At 37.5% G+C, this 17,482-nt stretch overlaps 1 protein-coding gene across 5 annotated transcripts in view; it reads right to left on the reverse strand.

Annotated features, from left to right (window-relative positions):
* akap9 (A-kinase anchoring protein 9) overlaps positions 1-17,482 on the reverse strand; it is a 263,757-nt gene that overhangs the window by 10,114 nt on the left and 236,161 nt on the right. For 4 of the 5 annotated variants that reach the window (XM_043690268.2, XM_043690267.2, XM_043690271.2 and 1 more), the window contains 5 exons: positions 10,953-11,209; positions 9,629-9,731; positions 3,530-3,706; positions 1,984-2,187; positions 1,499-1,731 (listed from right to left, as the gene is read on the reverse strand). In XM_043690268.2, the coding sequence (XP_043546203.2) occupies positions 1,499-1,731; positions 1,984-2,187; positions 3,530-3,706; positions 9,629-9,731; positions 10,953-11,209 (974 nt within the window). The remainder of the gene's footprint in view (positions 1-1,498; positions 1,732-1,983; positions 2,188-3,529; positions 3,707-9,628; positions 9,732-10,952; positions 11,210-17,482) is intronic. The other variant, XM_043690266.2, reaches the window with a different exon arrangement.

The raw sequence follows: 17,482 nt of genomic DNA on the forward strand, positions 1-17,482 counted from the left end.
CCAATCCAAACTCTTTCATGGTTTTGCCAGCCCAGATTTTGTTTATTTCTTCACTATTGTGTAATCCGGTGAGGGCACCTACTTGCTGAGGCACCCTCACAATTTGGTACAAAAGTGCCCATTACTCAAGGTAGCACTATCAAGACTTCAGTGCTGGTTGTCCTCTGATTGCGTCTGTGAGAGCTCACTATGCGTGGGCACCGCAAATTAGTATTTTCTACTTTAGTCTGGATTTCCAACAGGTGCACTAGTTCAGAGTATATTTCAAAACAGGTTCACTTGATTCATACCTGTGACAGTAAGAGAGAGATTATCTAATGAGGAACAGTTAGATAGACTCGGCCTATATCCAGTTGAGTTTAAAATAATGAGAGGTGATCTTGTAGAAATATACAAGATCTTGCAGGGACTGGACAGGGTAGCTGTTAAAAGGTTGTCTCCCGTTGTAGGAGACAGAGTAGAAATGGTTTAAAAGTCAAGAGTCTTCCATTTAAGACTGAAATTGGAGAATTTTTTTTCTCCCTTAGAATGCTGAGTATCTTTGCAATTCTCTTCCCCAGTGAGCAGTGAAAGTGCAGTCATTGAGTAATTTAAGGCGGGGTAGATGGATTCTTGACTAACAAGGGAGTCAAAGGATTTGAGGATGTGCAAGTGCGTGGATTTGAAGCCACAATCAGATCAGCCACAATCTAATTAAGTGGCGGAGCAGGCTAGAGCAGCTAAATGCCTTAGTCCTGCTCCTAATTCATATGCATATGCTCATATGCTTGTAACCTCTGTACATTGCTCAAGAATTTATCTCTGAACACATTTAATTAGTAAATCTGAATTTTATAATAGCCTTGAAACCAATTAGAAATTTGTTTTCTTTCCTACGCAGCAAAGATAAACAGATCTAATTTATACACAATTAGTGTCACTGATCATAACGTATTCAAACAATTAGCAGCAAATTACATATGATTTTTACGTGAATTTGCAAGTCAGCTGATAAGATTTTCAGTTCCAGCAAATGGTACATTTTTCATATTTGGCACAGACAGAAAGAATCTCATAAATTACACACATAGATCACCTAACTACCTTAGTTGATTTGTATCTTGTGACGGTTGGAGGCGGCTTTATTTCAACAACATTTACAGAAATAATACCCAATGAGAGACAAAAATAACATCTGCATCACCTAAACTATTTGTTTTACGTTGTTAATGCCAGTTCTTAAGCTATAGCTGATGCATAACTAACCCATTTATACAATAGCTGCAAACTATATAATGTGAAGGGATTCCAAGACACAGCAAAGGCCTTAATGTCACCTTTAAATCATCTCTTACATACCAATGTTCAGAGTGTTTTTTAGGCAACATGTCCTAAACAGGACTGCAGTTATGCGCCTTGCACTCTTGTCCTTGATAAACTGAGTTAACACTGATCGAACCTGTTTCAGCTAAAATTCCTAAATCTGTAACACCATTTGAAAAAAATTTTGATTGCTTACCTTGAGATTGCTATGGAAACCCTAACCACTGAGCGGAATCTGGTAAAACCTCTGGAACGACGGGTAATAGTCTGTAAATCAGTACAAGATGGGTGACCTCCCATTCGGGCTATAAATGAAAGCGTTGCTTGCTCACATTCTTGAAATCCACCAAGTAGGAGTAGCAAGTATTTCTTTTGATAAATGAGAGCTTTTCGGAACCCTTCTGCCCGCAGATACTTTCCATAAATTCTCTACAAGAGTTCAGAAGAAGAATTCCTATTAAAATGCCAAATCTTATTTCTAGTTTTTTTCCTTCCAGTTACACATTAATCTATTTTTACAAGGCAATCTTTAACATCTTCAAATTCACATTGAAGCTCTTTACATATATTACAAATGCAAATCTACAATGAAACTGAGATATATGTCCATTATGCAATGCTATATTCAAGTTAAATATAATAAACTATAGTCAAAACAACATGCACTTTCAAGTAACTTACCTTTACAGCAACAGTTTCAGAAATTGATCCAAGCAACTGTGTGTGTAAAGATTCACTTCTGGCTTCAGCCTTCATTTTAGATAGTTCTGCCTCTGCCAGCTTTAAGGCCTTCTGCAGGTTAGATTTTTCTCTAGCCCAAACTATTCTTTCTGATTTTATTAGGGCATCAACACAGTCTTGATTATCCACTGGCCTTCTTGATAACTGGAAAATGGAAAAACAGATTTACCAACAGATAAACATAGGAAGAAAAAGGGCAAGTTGTGACACAGACATAACCCATTTATATTTCTTGGAAGATGTTTTGAGTGGGTGGGCACAGATTTGGCAGATAGAAGGTAAATGTGAACTTTGCGTTAGCAAGAACAGAAAAGCAACATATTAGTAAGTTGACAGAGACTGCAGAAATGAGATGGGAGAGATCTAGGAGTCACAGTACACAAATCACAAAACATTGCTCATCAGGGACAGCAAGTGATCACAAAGGTAAAAGTTGTTTATTGCTACATTTGCAATGGACATTAGTGAGACTACATCTGGAGTATACTTTATGCAGTTTTGATCTCCTTATACTCTCAGAGAGTATATAAATGCACAAGGATCAGTCAGAGAAGATCCACTCAACTGATACTGGAATGGGTAGGGTTATCTTAGGATGAAAGATTGAACAGGCTGGATCTATATTCATTGGAGTTAAGAAGAATGAGAGGTGATCTTATCTAAACAAAATTGAGATCTTGGTGGGAAATTGACGGGTTGGTCACTTCAAGGCTGTTTGCCATTTTGAGTGGATTTGGCTGGGGGAGGTGTATATTGGGGGTGGGTTTGGAAAAGAAAAAGAACTATGGGACACTGCATAAAAGTTAAGGAGTCTTTTTCTCTCAGAATATTGTGTCTTTGAAACTCTTGCAGAGAGGTGTTGAGAAAAGGTCATTCAATATTTTAAGGCAAGTATTAACACATTTTTGACTAACATGGGAATCAAAGGGCATTATCAGGTGCAGGTAGGAATGTTGAAGTTGAGGCCACAAATAATCAGCTGTGATCTACTAAATTGTGGCTTGAAGCCCCAAGTGGTCTATTTCAGAGATCTTCAAGTATCTAATCTATTCATTTTGACTGTTGCCAACGGGAAGTGGAATTGGCTTTGTGCTATCCAAAGACTGCATCTTCTGCTATGTATTTAAAATCAGGATTTCACATTTTCATCCAACTGCTTAACATTTCAAACTCCTTTTACATGCTCATTTAAATAAACCAAATGCATTTCCTAAATATTGTACACACCTTCATGCTGGAAGCTTCTTTCAGACAAACAAATCTTGAAATTTAGAACAAACAAAATTGTAATGAAATTTATTGATAATTCAGTTCTTATTTACATACACAAATATAAAACCTTTGTCTTCATAGTGTAGGCATTTGCTAACCAAGTTCAGAGTAATGCAGTTAAAACTGCCACATTTGCTGCTGTTTTTATCAATTGTAATATTTACTGAATAGTATGCTTTATTTACTTTGATTAACTTTTATTAATAAAACATACCTGATCACTAGAATTTCGTTGACGGTATTTTCGAACTTCTTCCTGTAATTTCAGTAGACTATTGTGCAGGTCATTCTTTTCTTCTGTGAGTCTGCTGACAAAGCTGGTCAAGTCGGTATTTTGCTTCAAAAGTCGCTCTGTGAGAGCAGCAGTTGATCCACTAGAGGGAATGAGATTCTGTTGGAAAATCATAATTGAACATTTGCTGTAATGAAAGATACTAATGAGAAAAATTTTCAATGTTAAAGATCTTGTTTTCAGCAGACACAATAAAGATTAAAATAAAACAAAATCAGAGTCTCCATAGGTTAAAAAGGAGACATTGTTGCAAACGGATATATACTTCAAAATTATCCAATTAAAATCAATCCATCTTCAACATTGCTGAGGATACTTGCTTAATTCTGCACCATTAAGGTAAATGACAGGTGCCAGGGAAACTCAGTGCTCTAAAATTCTGACGTATTTATGCTTTTATTTCATGCAATATCAACCAATGTAACATTCTAACATTCAGAGGGATGCTCACTCACGGGACATGGTGCAAAACCACAAAATTCTCATTCTATTTCCATACAGATGTAATCGACAGAGATAACTTTCTTACACTACACCTACACTTTAATAATACTTCATTGGCTATAAAGTGCTCTCGGATATCCTTAAGGTCAATGAAAGATGCAAAATATACACATGCCTTCTTTAACTTTCCTTTCCAACTGAACTGAAGCTTCATATCCTAATACCCTCAGCTTTCAGCTTCTCAACAAATTTTTGGATCCAACTTGCTAATTTACTTCTAGTGCAAGTCTGTCATGTAGGATATTGTCAAAAGTTTTGTGAAATTGATACAAACTAGTACATTTGCAGATGACATGAAAATTGGAAGTATCGTGGACAGCAAAGAAGGTTACCTCAGAGTACAACGGAATCTTGATCAGATGTGCCAATGGGCTGAGGAGTGGCAGATGGAGTTTAATTTAGATATATGTGAGGTGCTGCATATTGGAAAAGCAAATTAGAACATGACTTATATACTTAATTGTAAGGTCCTAGGGAGTGTTGCTGAACAAAGAGATTTTGGAGTGCAGGTTAGTAGCTCCTTGAAAATAGAGTCGCAGGTAGATAGGATAATGAAGAAGGCATTTGGTATGCTTTCCTTTTTTGGTCAGAGTATTGAGTACAGGAGTTGGGAGATCATGTTGCAGCTGTATGGGATATTGGTTAGCTGTATGGGATACTGGTTAGGCCACTTTTGGAATATTGCATGCAATTATGGTCTCCTTCCTATCGGAAGGATGTTGTGAAACATGAAAGGGTTTGGAAAAGACTTACATGGATGTTGCCAGGGTTGGAGGATTTGAGCTATAGGGAGAGGCTGAACAGGCTGGGGCTGTGTTGCCTGGAGCATCAGAGGCTGAGGTGACCTTATAGAGGTTTATAAAATCATGAGGGGCATGGATAGGATAAATAGACAAAGCCTGGGTGAGGAGTCCAGAAGTAGAGGGCATAGGTTTAGAGTGAGAGGGGAAAGATATAAGAGAGAACTAAGGTGCAACTCTTTCACACAGAGGGTGATACATAAATGGAATGAGCTGCCAGAGGAAGTGGTGGAAGCTAGTACAATTGCAATATTTAAAAGGCATCTGGATGGGTATATGAATAGGAAAGATTTGGAGGGATATGGGCTGGGTGCTGGCAGGCGATTGGGTTGGGATATCTGGTCAGCATGGACGAATTGGACTGAAGGGTCTGTTTCCGTGCTGAACATCCCTATGACTCTAAATGCTCAACTCATCAAGTTTCCTTGTTAACTTCATTAAAAAATTAATCTCATTGATCAAACATTGATAGGTGCTTAACAAATCCATGCTGTCTTTGTTTAATCCATGTTTCCCTAAATGAAGATTTTTCCCATTCCTCAGAATTTTCTTCAATAACTTTTCCACAGAGTTATTCCTAATTACCCATTAATTATCCCTCTCTCCCTATTAAACAATGATATAATGTTAGCTGTGCTCTCAGCCTTTGGCACCACCACTATAGTCAAAGAGAACTGGAAAATTATGTTTGAGTTTCTGTTGTTTCCTTCTTGCTTCCTAGCCTCGAAAAGATTTTGTTTGGGACTGCATACACGAGGGTATCCGGAGTTGTACGCACATTGAAAAGAAGTTAAGCTCCATAATGCTTCATTTCTAACAATGTTAATTTTGTCTAATATCTCACACTCCCAACACACAGGTTAGCCTTATGGTCTTAGTTTCAATAATAACTAAAAAAATCATACTCCCAGGATTTAAATCTGCTCTCCATTCATTTGCCTTATTCCCTGCATTTCTTGCACTTGAGTGTATACCATTTAACATTGTCAAATTCCCATGTTGCCTGTAGAGTTTAGTCTTCCTTTCTCTTCCAAACATGTTTACTAATCTTCTGCCTTTCATTTCCAAATTTTCTTCTCACCTTTCTGAATCAATTCTTAGGATCCCAATCCGAGGCTTAGTTATTTCAAACTCTCCTGATTAGCATCTGCAATGATACTTTACCCAATCTTGTTAAGGCGTAACTCATTCGGTTTGTAGATTGTATCTCATCAGAAGCAGTCACAACACTTCAGAATTAAAGCTCCATTTCACCTCCCTCACACTAACCTCTCAAGCCATGCACATATCAGGTAAATCATCTCACTTCTGAACTCAAATACGAGAATAATTACTGAAAGCAATACAGAATTTTTACTTTGAGGTTGCGTTTTCCCTAGGTCCTGAAACTCTGTCTTCAGACTTCATCCCTCTTTCAACTTAAATAAGGGCAATTATAGATAGAAAGACAATGAAGCAGGAGTTGCCTAAAGCAGGTTGGGAAATGGACTAAGGGGAAAGCCAGCAGATGAGAAGTAGCAGTATTTAAGCAAATTTTCAATTCTGCTCAGCAAAACTTTATTCTGGTCAAAAAAGATTAGATGAGAAGAATGAACTACCCGTGGTTAATGAAGGCTGTCAAAGAGAGCATCCAATCAAAAACTAAGGCATACAAAGTGGCACAAGTGATAAGCCAGAGGATTTCTTTTAATAAAGGGAACCAGCAGCAATGACTTGAAACCTAATAAAAAGGGAGAAGATTGATTCGGAAAGTAATAGTAAACATTGAGAGGATGTTTCCTCTTATGACATAATCTAGAACAAAAGGTCATGGCTTTAGGATAAGGAATAGCAAATTTAAAACAGCGATGAGGAGAAATGACTTCTCCCAAATGCTCATGAATCTGTGCAATTCATAATCCCAGAGTGCAGTGAATGCTGGGACATTGATTGAATTTAAGGAGCAGATAGACAAGATTTTTAATTAGTAATGGATTGAAGGGTTATGAAGAGCAGGCAGTAATGTCAAATTGAACCTGAGATGATATAAGCCATGAGCATATTGAATGGCAGAGCAGGCTCAAGCTGCTGAATAGTCTACTGTTGCTTCTACTCCTTACATTTTTATATTCTAAATATAATGACCAACAGCAAGAGTTCTAGGGGATATAAAAAGAAAGTGACTAAAGTGAGCGTAGGAGCCTTGAACGATGCAATGGGGCATTTGATAATGGGAAACCAGGAAATAACAGATAATTTAAACCAATATTTTATACTGATCATCATGGTGGACAACACTATAAACTTGCCAAAGATAACAGATAAACAAGCTGCTAAATGGGAGGAGAGGGTTTATAACAGTTTCTATCATCAGTGACAATTTATTTGACAAACTAATGGACAGAAGGACCTGGTGGCCTGCTTCCAAATATTTTAAACAAAGTGGAAGCATTAGGCGAAATATTGCAGAACTCACTGAATTCTGGGAGGATATTTGCAAATCCCTGATCAAGAAAGGAGGGAAATGAAAGCAGGAAGACATAATTAAAGACATAGCAGGACATTTAGAAAAGCTAATGAAATCAAACAAAGTCAACATGGGTTTTGTGAAAGAAAAATGATGTTCCACAAACTTGCTTCAATTTCTTGAGGTTATAACAAGCAGAGTTGACAAAAGGGAGCCAACAGATGTGGTACTTAGATTTCCAGAAAACACTCGATTAGGTGCCATATAAAATATTATTTCACAAGGCAGGAACTCAAGATATTGGGGCTAATTATTAGCATGGACTGAGGTTTGGCTAACACACAGAAGAGCTGCAATTAAAGGTACTTTTACAGGCTGGAATGATGTAACCAATTGATTGCCACAAGGAGCAGTCTTATGACCTCAAATATTTATTATCTATATTAATGACTTGGAGAACTAAAGGACCTAAGGGGCAACTTTTTCACGTGGAGGGTTGTGTACGTATGGAACAAACTGCTGGGAAAAGTGGTGGAAGCTGGTACAATAACAACATTTAAAAAGCATCTGGAGGTGTATATGAATAGGAAAAGTTTAGAGAGATATGGGCCAAATGCTGGCAAATGGAACTAGATTAATTTAGGATATCTGTTCGGCATGGACGAGTTGGACTGCAGGGTCTGTTTCCGTGCTGTACGTCTCTATGACTCCGACTGTATGACTGGGCAGAGTGCAATATATCTAAATTTGCTGATGACACAAAATAGATGAGAGAGCATGTTGTGAAGAGGACATAGATAATCTAGGTTGGGTGAGTGACTGGGTAAAATCTAGGCAGATAGAGTTTAATTTAGGAACTGAGAGATCATGTACTTTGTTGGGAAGAATCAAAGGCATGCTATTAGTTTAATGGAGTGACATTTGAAAAAATGCAGATCTTGTGCATCAAACACGAAAGTTTAGCATACATGTGTAGCTGGTAATTAAGGTGACAAATAAAACTTTGGCCTTCATTGCTAACAAGTTGGAGTTTAAAACTAGGGAAAGCTTGTTACAACTGCAGGGGGTCTAGCTGATATTGTGGAATATTGTGTTCAATTTTGGTTCCCATATTTAAGAAAATATATTTTGACATTGGAGGTAGTTCAAAAAAGATTCACTAGGGCTGATTTCTGGGATGAAGTGGTTGACTGATTGAGAACTGTCTTTATTAATTATAGAAGAATAAGGAGTGATCTTATTGAAACATACAAGATTCTGAGGTACTTAACAGGGTAGATATTGAGGAGACTTTTCTATTAATGAAGAAATCTTGAACTAGGGGACATGGTTACAGAATAAGGGGACATTTACTTAAAACTGAGATACAAAGGAATGTCTTCTCTCATTGGGTAGTGAATGTGTGGAATTTGGCATCCCAGACAGTTGTGAAGGTTATACCACAGAAGTATTTAAGAAGGAGGTAGATAGATTTTTTAAATATCAAGGATGTTATAGAATGACAGAGCAAGATTAAGGGGCTGAATGGCCTACTCCTATTTCTTATGCTGTGTTCTACCTAGCCATGGTGCCCAAAAGGTAATTGATTTTAATAAGAACACAAGTTTCTGCTCAAACTAATGAGTGCACTTTATATATTGTAAACCATGGCACTAAAAAGTGGTCATGCTATTTACATAGACAAATGAGCTAATGGGACCTTACTGGACCAGACCAGCAACACAGGGTAGCAGCTGTATTCTAAATAGATGTCTTATTGAATGGAAGACCGTCAAGGACACTGCAATGTTGGACCCAGAAAACATTGCATTGATCATATCCAAAATTTAACATAAAAGCTTAAAATCACAGCTTAAGGACTTGTAGAAATCTTGGATCTCCAGGGAATAACTAAACATAAAGTAACTTCCTGCATTTTAAAAAAGTCTATTGTACTTTGAATTAATGCGATATTTATTTATCTGCTTCTTGTGGGGAAGGAACTGAACTACAATTGGTGTTTATGAGGAAATAAGGGGTAATGTTCAAGGACAGAGGTATACCTGGCTATATGTTAAGACAATCCTTTTATTTAAAAAGTTCTGCCACCCAAAGCTCAACAGTCAAATCTTAATTTATCCAGGCAGGGTTGATTGAAAAGGATAAAATTTCAGCTGCTTTTGTTTTTAGCAGATGTTAAAAGCTCCATTTTGTTGCAGTAGAAAGATAACTGAGAGACCGCAGGATTGAACACAGAAAACAATACCAGATCTTTAGTGTAATTTAACTCACCTCTGGAACAGGGATTTGCAACTGCAATGCAATGTCCTGAATGTTATTCTGTAACCAGGTCAGGTCTTCATCATCTGTGGTTTCACTGCTGTGCTGCATTCTACTTTAAATGAATAATGAATTTCAGCTGAAGATACTCAAAATTGTAAAATAAGTAAAATTGGCATAAATACTAACATCAAGCAATGTTAACATTTCAATTGTTTTGTTAAGTGAGTTTCTTTTCTAGTATCACACAAATATCACACTAAACATTGAACATATTCTCTTTAGGGCCTGCTACTAAGACGACAGAAATGTCTCCAATGTCAAGTGACACTTCTATTCAGGAGGGAAGAGGATGAATGTTTTTAAAAAACTTTAAAGACTTTAATTACAAATGTTAAATAACAGCACTAGTATGAAATACAACTAAACTAAAGATAATATATATTCATCAGCTGCACAGAAATACAAGAATAATTTCCAATCTTTTAAAAATTGTTTCTTCCAATGACAAGTGCCAAAGAAAACTGAACATTGGAAATAAGCATGGGCAATAAATGTAGGCTTAGCCAACAGTACCCTCATTCCACAAATTAAAAAGAAAATGGCCCCTTGTCACTTTCAGAGTGAACGTTTCCCTGTAGCAAATAAAGCTGACCCATGTGAGCTTTGATTATTTTGCATAAATGTTTACAGGGAGGGAACTGAGAGCACGATTAGAGGTTTGTTGAGTACAGATAAGAAGATAAAGAAATCACACAACTGTAGAATGTAACAGGGGAACTTCACTAATTTTCTGACATTCTGTTGCCTGTCTATTAGCCAATGAGATAGACATTGGCTATTTTCTGGCTCAGAGACTGAATGGCAGAGGGTAGCACATGTCAGGCATGACTGAAAGAACTGTAATATAACAAGTAGGAAAGATAGAAATAATGATGACTAGTGCAGGGGAAAGGGCTCCATCTCTACCAGAGAGCAAAGACTGGGAAGGAGAGTGTACTGTTCATGCCAGCTGGAGGTTCAGGAATTTGGTTTGAGAAGTGTTCATGCTCACAAGTAGTGATATAAAAAGCAAATAAATTTGTCCAACTGCTCCTCTCTCCAATAGATGCTGAGTCATGGAAAACCTCAGGCCAGTCTTAAATTTAAATCAAATTTCCAACTGACCAGGTGCAAACCTATTTAAATAAAGGAATTAAGTTCCTAGCTCTCGGTGGTGAGATGCAGACATACAACCTAATGACATACAAAAGACAACGTTCATGTATGGAGGAGTTTCAGTCACAATACATTAACATTTTTGAATCCCCATTATTCATTTCAACACTCTTTATACCTAGTAATAACTTTGTTGGCCAACATTCTAAGTTTGGAAATAATCAGCTGCATCTTCTGTCTGATGCGTTCCATGTTAATATTTTCTCCAGATGCGCTGCCTCCTCCATCAATTTCAGTACCATTCACTGATTCAGTATACCATTGCTCGCTATAAACTGAGGCATCCTTTCCATTCTCTGTTGCTGCCAACTTTTGGTGCATAATCCAGTTTCTTGTTCTATCAGTTGAAAGCCCAATGTTGCAAGTATTCTGCAACTGCAGGGAAACAAAAATCAGTTTAACAATGTGTATGAAAAATAAACTAATAGTCCACTCTCATGACCATTTATATTTACGTATATACCAGAATAATTTGTGTTTTAGTTTGGTGTTCATCAACCACGTACTACACATTCTTTTGATCTATCTCAAAAAGATATCACTTTTGGCAACAAGTTAAGAATGAGTACATCCCTAGCTTAAAAAAATAAATTGGTTAATCTTCAAAGAGCAAGCCAAGAGAGCCAAGAGAAAAATTTCATTTTTCTGAGAAATAGATTTCAAAATCTGGTCCTGGTGGAAAAGCTGTTGGTACACATGGATAGGTTGCCTTTCAAAGATAGTTGCATTAACAGGTATTAAAAGAATATGATCATGAATTCTTTGGTGCATATGAACAGTGGCTGAAGAGGTCTTTCACTGCTAATAATATCCTGGATAGCCCTGATAATCAAACTATGGGGTAACAAGTATGGAAAATTCAAAGATTTGCTTGCCCCAACTAACTGAAAAGACATGTCACTGTCAGACATTTTGGACCAGCTTGAGCAGCATTATAGTTCCACCACTGGAGATTGCTGCAAGTTATCAGTTTGGAACAAGGGATCAATTGCCCAGTGAGGGCATTGCAGAGTTTATTGTGGCTTTGAAAATTAAGGAGAATTTCAAGAAAGACTGTTATGGGTCAGAGTTTCGTGCATTTTAAAAGTGAGGGCAGATGTATTAAGTTCCTGACCTTGCCAAATAGCAGTTTTCACCGATATGGTGGAATACGACACAAGAATAGTCAATTGTCAGTCAGTACTGAAGTAAATAAGCTTCATTAGATTATGCCAAAAGTTCCAATCAAGGCAATTATATAGTCTTGTCACCATGTTATACCTTTGTGGGGCTGTGAATTGTCCATTTCTGCAGTCAGAATGCTACAGTTACAAAAAGGGCCATCTTGCCAAGGCATTGATTTGATTTGATTTGATTGTGATATCAGAAGCTGGACAAAATACTGACAAGGAGGACATGATACAAGTGAACATTGGCAAATAGTAGCAGCTCATTGACTGCTACTGCGATCTTTTCAATAAAAAGCACAACAACGTTAAATGCAAGTTCATAGTCTATTATCATCCGAGTAATACTGAATGGAGTTTTATTGGACAGGGAGTTTGATATGGAATTTCAGCATGACACTGAATAGCTATCAAAAAACGAATTAGCATCAGTTGAGAAATCACATCTAAAATTAAGGAATTGTAGAGGATATAAAATTTCTATAATAGTCAATTACAAAGAGCAATGGGCAAAATTACCAACTGTCATAACGAAGTGTCAACAACTAGTCCCACTCAGAAGGAACTGATTAAAAACAGTGAAATTACTCTCAAATATGATTGTTCACATAGAAATGAAACACACAATGCAAGATGAGTGATTGTCAAGAATCCTCAGTTGTTTCAATGGAACTGAACACCTGATTCAAGGACAAAGGGTACTTGGGCTGCACCCATAATGGTCGGGCCAAAGGCAAATGGCTGTTTGACACGATGTGGAGATTATAAAGTAACTCACAATAATTTGCCAAATGTCAAAAATCTATTCATTGTGTTGTTCAGAGACCAGGTTTCTTCAAAGTTAGATCTGATATTTCCCTTTCCACAAATAAAATTGACAATGAGTTAAAGTCATATTTCATAATTAACAGTCACATAGGTCTACTTCAGTTTCCATTCAGTGTTTCTGAGTCCTCAGAAATTTTGAGTTGGTGAACTAAATGTTGCAAGGAATTCAGGGATTATGTTACTTGAATGACAGATTTGCTTGAGATCCAAACAGGCAGACCCATGATGAGAAGCTGAAAAAGGTATACAAATATTTAGAAAAGCATGAAGGTCAACTGAAAGCAGTTAAAGGGAAATGTTTCAAAATTCTGTAGTGTAGTTGGATCTCTCAGTAGCCAAAGATAGGTAACACCCTATCCAGAGAATGGTTCAAAACACTAAGAAATGCTCCACACCCTCTACACTCTATTAGAACTATTTTTGGAGTAGTGAATTATTTCAAGAAATTCATACCAAATTTGGCTACCTTTTTGCATCCATTAAACAAACTTTTTGAAAAAGGGTGTTACATAGTTTTTGATAAAGGAGTATGACAAAGCACTCAAGCTGCATTAAAATAAATGCAAAGGTGGGAAGTGCTTATGTATTGTGGTGTCCAAAAAGATTAAATTATCGTGTGGTGAATGTCGATGCAGTGTAGCTATTGTGATCTCTCAAATGTTAGATAAATGCTGGAAGTGCTTTCAGGAGAGATATTTTGCACACAAAAAGCAATAGATGTTCGAAATTCTATTTCACAAATGGCAGTTGTTGCTGGATAGGTTGTTAATTTAAATTTGAGATTGATCAATTTTTATTCAACAAATGTATTACAGGATATGTGCCAAAAGCAGGTACACGGAGTTAAGCTACACTTCAACCATGACCTCACTGTATCCCTCTTAGAATACAAAATTAGTGGTTAAGTTAGATTTGTGGATAAATGGAAAACAAAATAAATTGTATTGAATTTTGAGTACCGTATACCATATTAAAGACAAAGGAGTCTAATACCACCTTGTGGTCATTGGCACATATCTATATAACTGAATAACCCAGTTTTTAATTCAATGTTGACCTCCCATGTGCTAAACACTATTTAATATGTTTTGAAAATATATCAAAGACTTTAATTTCAGCAATACCATTTCAAACAAATTTCAGTCTTTTATATTATAAAGTTTTTATAAAACTGAAACCCAATACCTTTATGGTTAAACTTGTATGCATTAAGAACATAATACTATTACAATGCTTCTAAAGTAACATCACTAAGCAGAATTTAGGGATTCTCAGTTGGTTGAATATACGTTTTGGCACTTATTCATGATTTTAAAAAGCAGAGATACATTCAACCCAATAAACTATTTGACATAGTAATGGACGCCAGAGTGGGGCCAGTGACCAAGGATTCAAACTCTGAAAACACAGAGGAAGGAAAACATATGAAAAAGGCAATACAACATTGGTAAAGTGTGTAGGAAAATAGATATTCGACAAAAAAAAATGGCTTTAAAACAAACTACTGGTGATACAGTATTTTTCTGAATTTTGATATGTGTCAACTAAATCATTGTGGTCACATTCAAGTCTCTACATTCCTATGTCGCTTTGTATTTTATTAGGTTTGTATGAAGAGGCCTTCCTTGTTTACTCTTTCATATTACAGAAACAGAAAACTGTGCCACAGTATATTTTTGTTTGATACCACATGGCAGAAACAGTTTTCTAAGAAGTGACTCATGTTGAAGTGAACAACAATACAGTACAACCTTGATTATCCAAACATCAATTATCCGAATTTCACATTTTCCAAATAAGATCTCAAAGTCCAGTAAAAACGGCATTAGGCAACTCAGCATTCAGTTATCAGTTAAACAGCATTATAGAGTGTATTGCCGGATAACCGATAAATGTTCGATAACTGGCTCTCAAATTATGATAGAACAGTTGTCGGTTAAACTGCATTATGGCACGCATTGCTAGATGACAGAGAAATGTTCAGATAACCAGCATTCATAAATTATCGCTTGTTTACGATCAGATCGATTATCTGAACGATCAATTATCTGAACAAAATACTCCCGGCCAGTGTCGTTTGCATAATCGAGGTTCTACTGTATTTCCTTTAAGCATGAGAAAAGCAAACTGCAGGTTATATTAATAGACTGGGAGTACACTTGGAAAAACTTGTGAAACCTGTTGAACTGCTCTAGCGCTCAGCTGCACGCTACAAAAGAAACTGGTATGAAATCAAAGAACTGTGGATGCTGGAATTCTGAAATACAAGCACAATATGCTGGAGAAACTCAGCAGGTTCAGTAGCAGCCGTGAAGAGACGCTTCAAGTCGGGATGAGTCCAGTTCTAATGAAGGGCCACTGGACTTGAAACATTTACTGAGAGTTTCTGTCTACAGATGCTGCCAGACCTGCCTGAGTTTGACTAAAAACTGGTATTGAGAATGCAAAATGAGGGATTTGGCATATGATTATTGACGACTTTTTTTTTCATTTGTGGACAACTGATTAAAAGCTTATCGTAAATTTTGTTAACAAGATCTTGTTGGCTAAACTAATAGAATTTAACATAAATTTCGCTCTGGTTAGTTTATTTTATGAAAAATAAAATACTACAGATGCGTGACATTTAAAATAAACGCAAAGTGCTAGAAAATAGCAGTATTGGCAGCATCTGTGTAAAGAAAAACAGGGTTAATTAGTCAATTTGAATATGACTGAATAAGTCATATTTGAACCAAATGTTAACTTTGTTTCTCTCTTGATCCGTTTTATGCTGCTAAATTTCATGTTATTTTGAAATGTACAAAATAGATAGATTTTATTTCTCCTAGACTAGCCTAGATCAAGATGACAGGGAGAAAGTGACGACTGCAGATGCTGGAGATCAGAGCTTAAAAATGTGTTGCTGGAAAAGCCTAGATCAGCCAAGTTACAAGGCAAATGTTCCTCATTTGTGCAAAAAAGTGAAACTCTGAGAATGATTACATTACTTTTGAGGGTAATTGCTCAAGAAAGAAAGCGTCATGATTATGATTGCAACCCAATATTTGATTTTGTCATTGTAATGTGGTGAAAATGTGTTGCTGGAACAGCGCAGCAGGTCAGGCAGCATCCAGGGAACAGGAGAATCGACGTTTCGGGCATAAGCCCTTCTTCAGGAATGAGGAAAGTGTGTCCAGCAGGCTAAGATAAAAGGTAGGGAGGAGGGACTTGGGGGAGGGGCGTTGGAAATGCGATAGGTGGAAAGAGGTCAAGGTGAGGGTGATAGGTCAGACTGGGGTGGGGGCGGAGAGGTCAGGAAGAAGATTGCAGGTTAGGAAGGCAGTGCTGAGTTCAATGGATTTGACTGACAAGATGGGGGGGGAGGGGAAATGAGGAAACTGGTGAAATCCGAGTTCATCCCTTGTGGTTGGAGGGTTCCTAGGCAGAAGATGAGGCGCTCTTCCTCCAACCGTCGTGTTGTTGTGGTCTGGCGATGGAGGAGTCCAAAGACCTGCATACCCTTGGCAGAGTGGGAGAGGGAGTTGAAGTGTTGAGCCACAGGGTGGTTGGGTTGGTTGGTCTTCCGCCTAGGAACCCTCCAACCACAAGGGATGAACTCGGATTTCACCAGTTTCCTAATCTTAGCCTGTTGGACACACTTTCCTCATTCCTGAAGAAGGGCTTGTGCCCAAAACGTCGATTCTCCTGTTCCCTGGATGCTGCCTGACCTGCTGTGCTGTTCCAGCAACACATTTTCAGCTCTGATCTCCAGCATCTGCAGACCTCACTTTCTCCTCATTGTAATGTGGCACAAGTGAATGCATTAGAAAAGAATAAAAGTCAAGTTTAGATTCGATACCATACTCATAATCTCTCCAGTTATGTTCCAAATCAGATTTAGTGGAGCTACAACTTTTTGGGTACACAACTGGCTATCCATTTACAATTCTAACGTTTCAACAGATATCGCTCTCATTTAAAGTTTTTGGTTTCACATTTTATACTTTATTTCCTATCTTTGACATTTTACCCCAAACTATGAGAAGCTTATAAAACAACTTCAATGAAAAACCACAAGACGCGAGAAGACAAGATTTACAGTGGTGCTAGACTTTATGCGGGACTGAAATTAACATGTGGCAATTTTCAGATGTAAATCCATGCCGACAATCAAGTCCCCAGCCGGAATTTTTGTGCACACCTTTGATGTTTGGATGAATGTTTGGATAAACTGAGGTTGTGGATTGTGAAGTTTGGAGCATTTTATGTAAAAGTCACAGCTTTTCTAGTGTGGCACGTATCTATGTCCCAGTGAGCTGTAAGGATGCTTAGATTTTAAGAACATGAGAAATAGGAGTGAAGAAGATTGGCTGGCCCCTCCAGCCTGCCTCACCATTCAAGAACATTGTGACTGATCTTCCTCAAGCCTTAAATCCTCTTTCACACCAGCTCTTCATAGTCCTGGACAAATTGAGATTTTAAAGTACGATCTGTGTACTCTTTCAATACCTTCATTGATCAAACCTCCCCAACTCATGGGGTAGGTATTTCCAGGTGTTCACTAGCCTCAGAGGGGAAAGATATAAAAGAGACGGGGGCGGCACGGTGGCACAGTGGTTAGCACTGCTGCCTCACAGCGCCAGAGACCCGGGTTCAATTCCCGACTCAGGCG

This window comes from Chiloscyllium plagiosum, unplaced genomic scaffold (assembly GCF_037043375.1).
Source record: "Chiloscyllium plagiosum isolate Xiang-an unplaced genomic scaffold, Cpla_swu_hap1 HiC_scaffold_5, whole genome shotgun sequence".
In the NCBI taxonomy this organism is placed as follows: Eukaryota; Metazoa; Chordata; class Chondrichthyes; order Orectolobiformes; family Hemiscylliidae; genus Chiloscyllium; species Chiloscyllium plagiosum.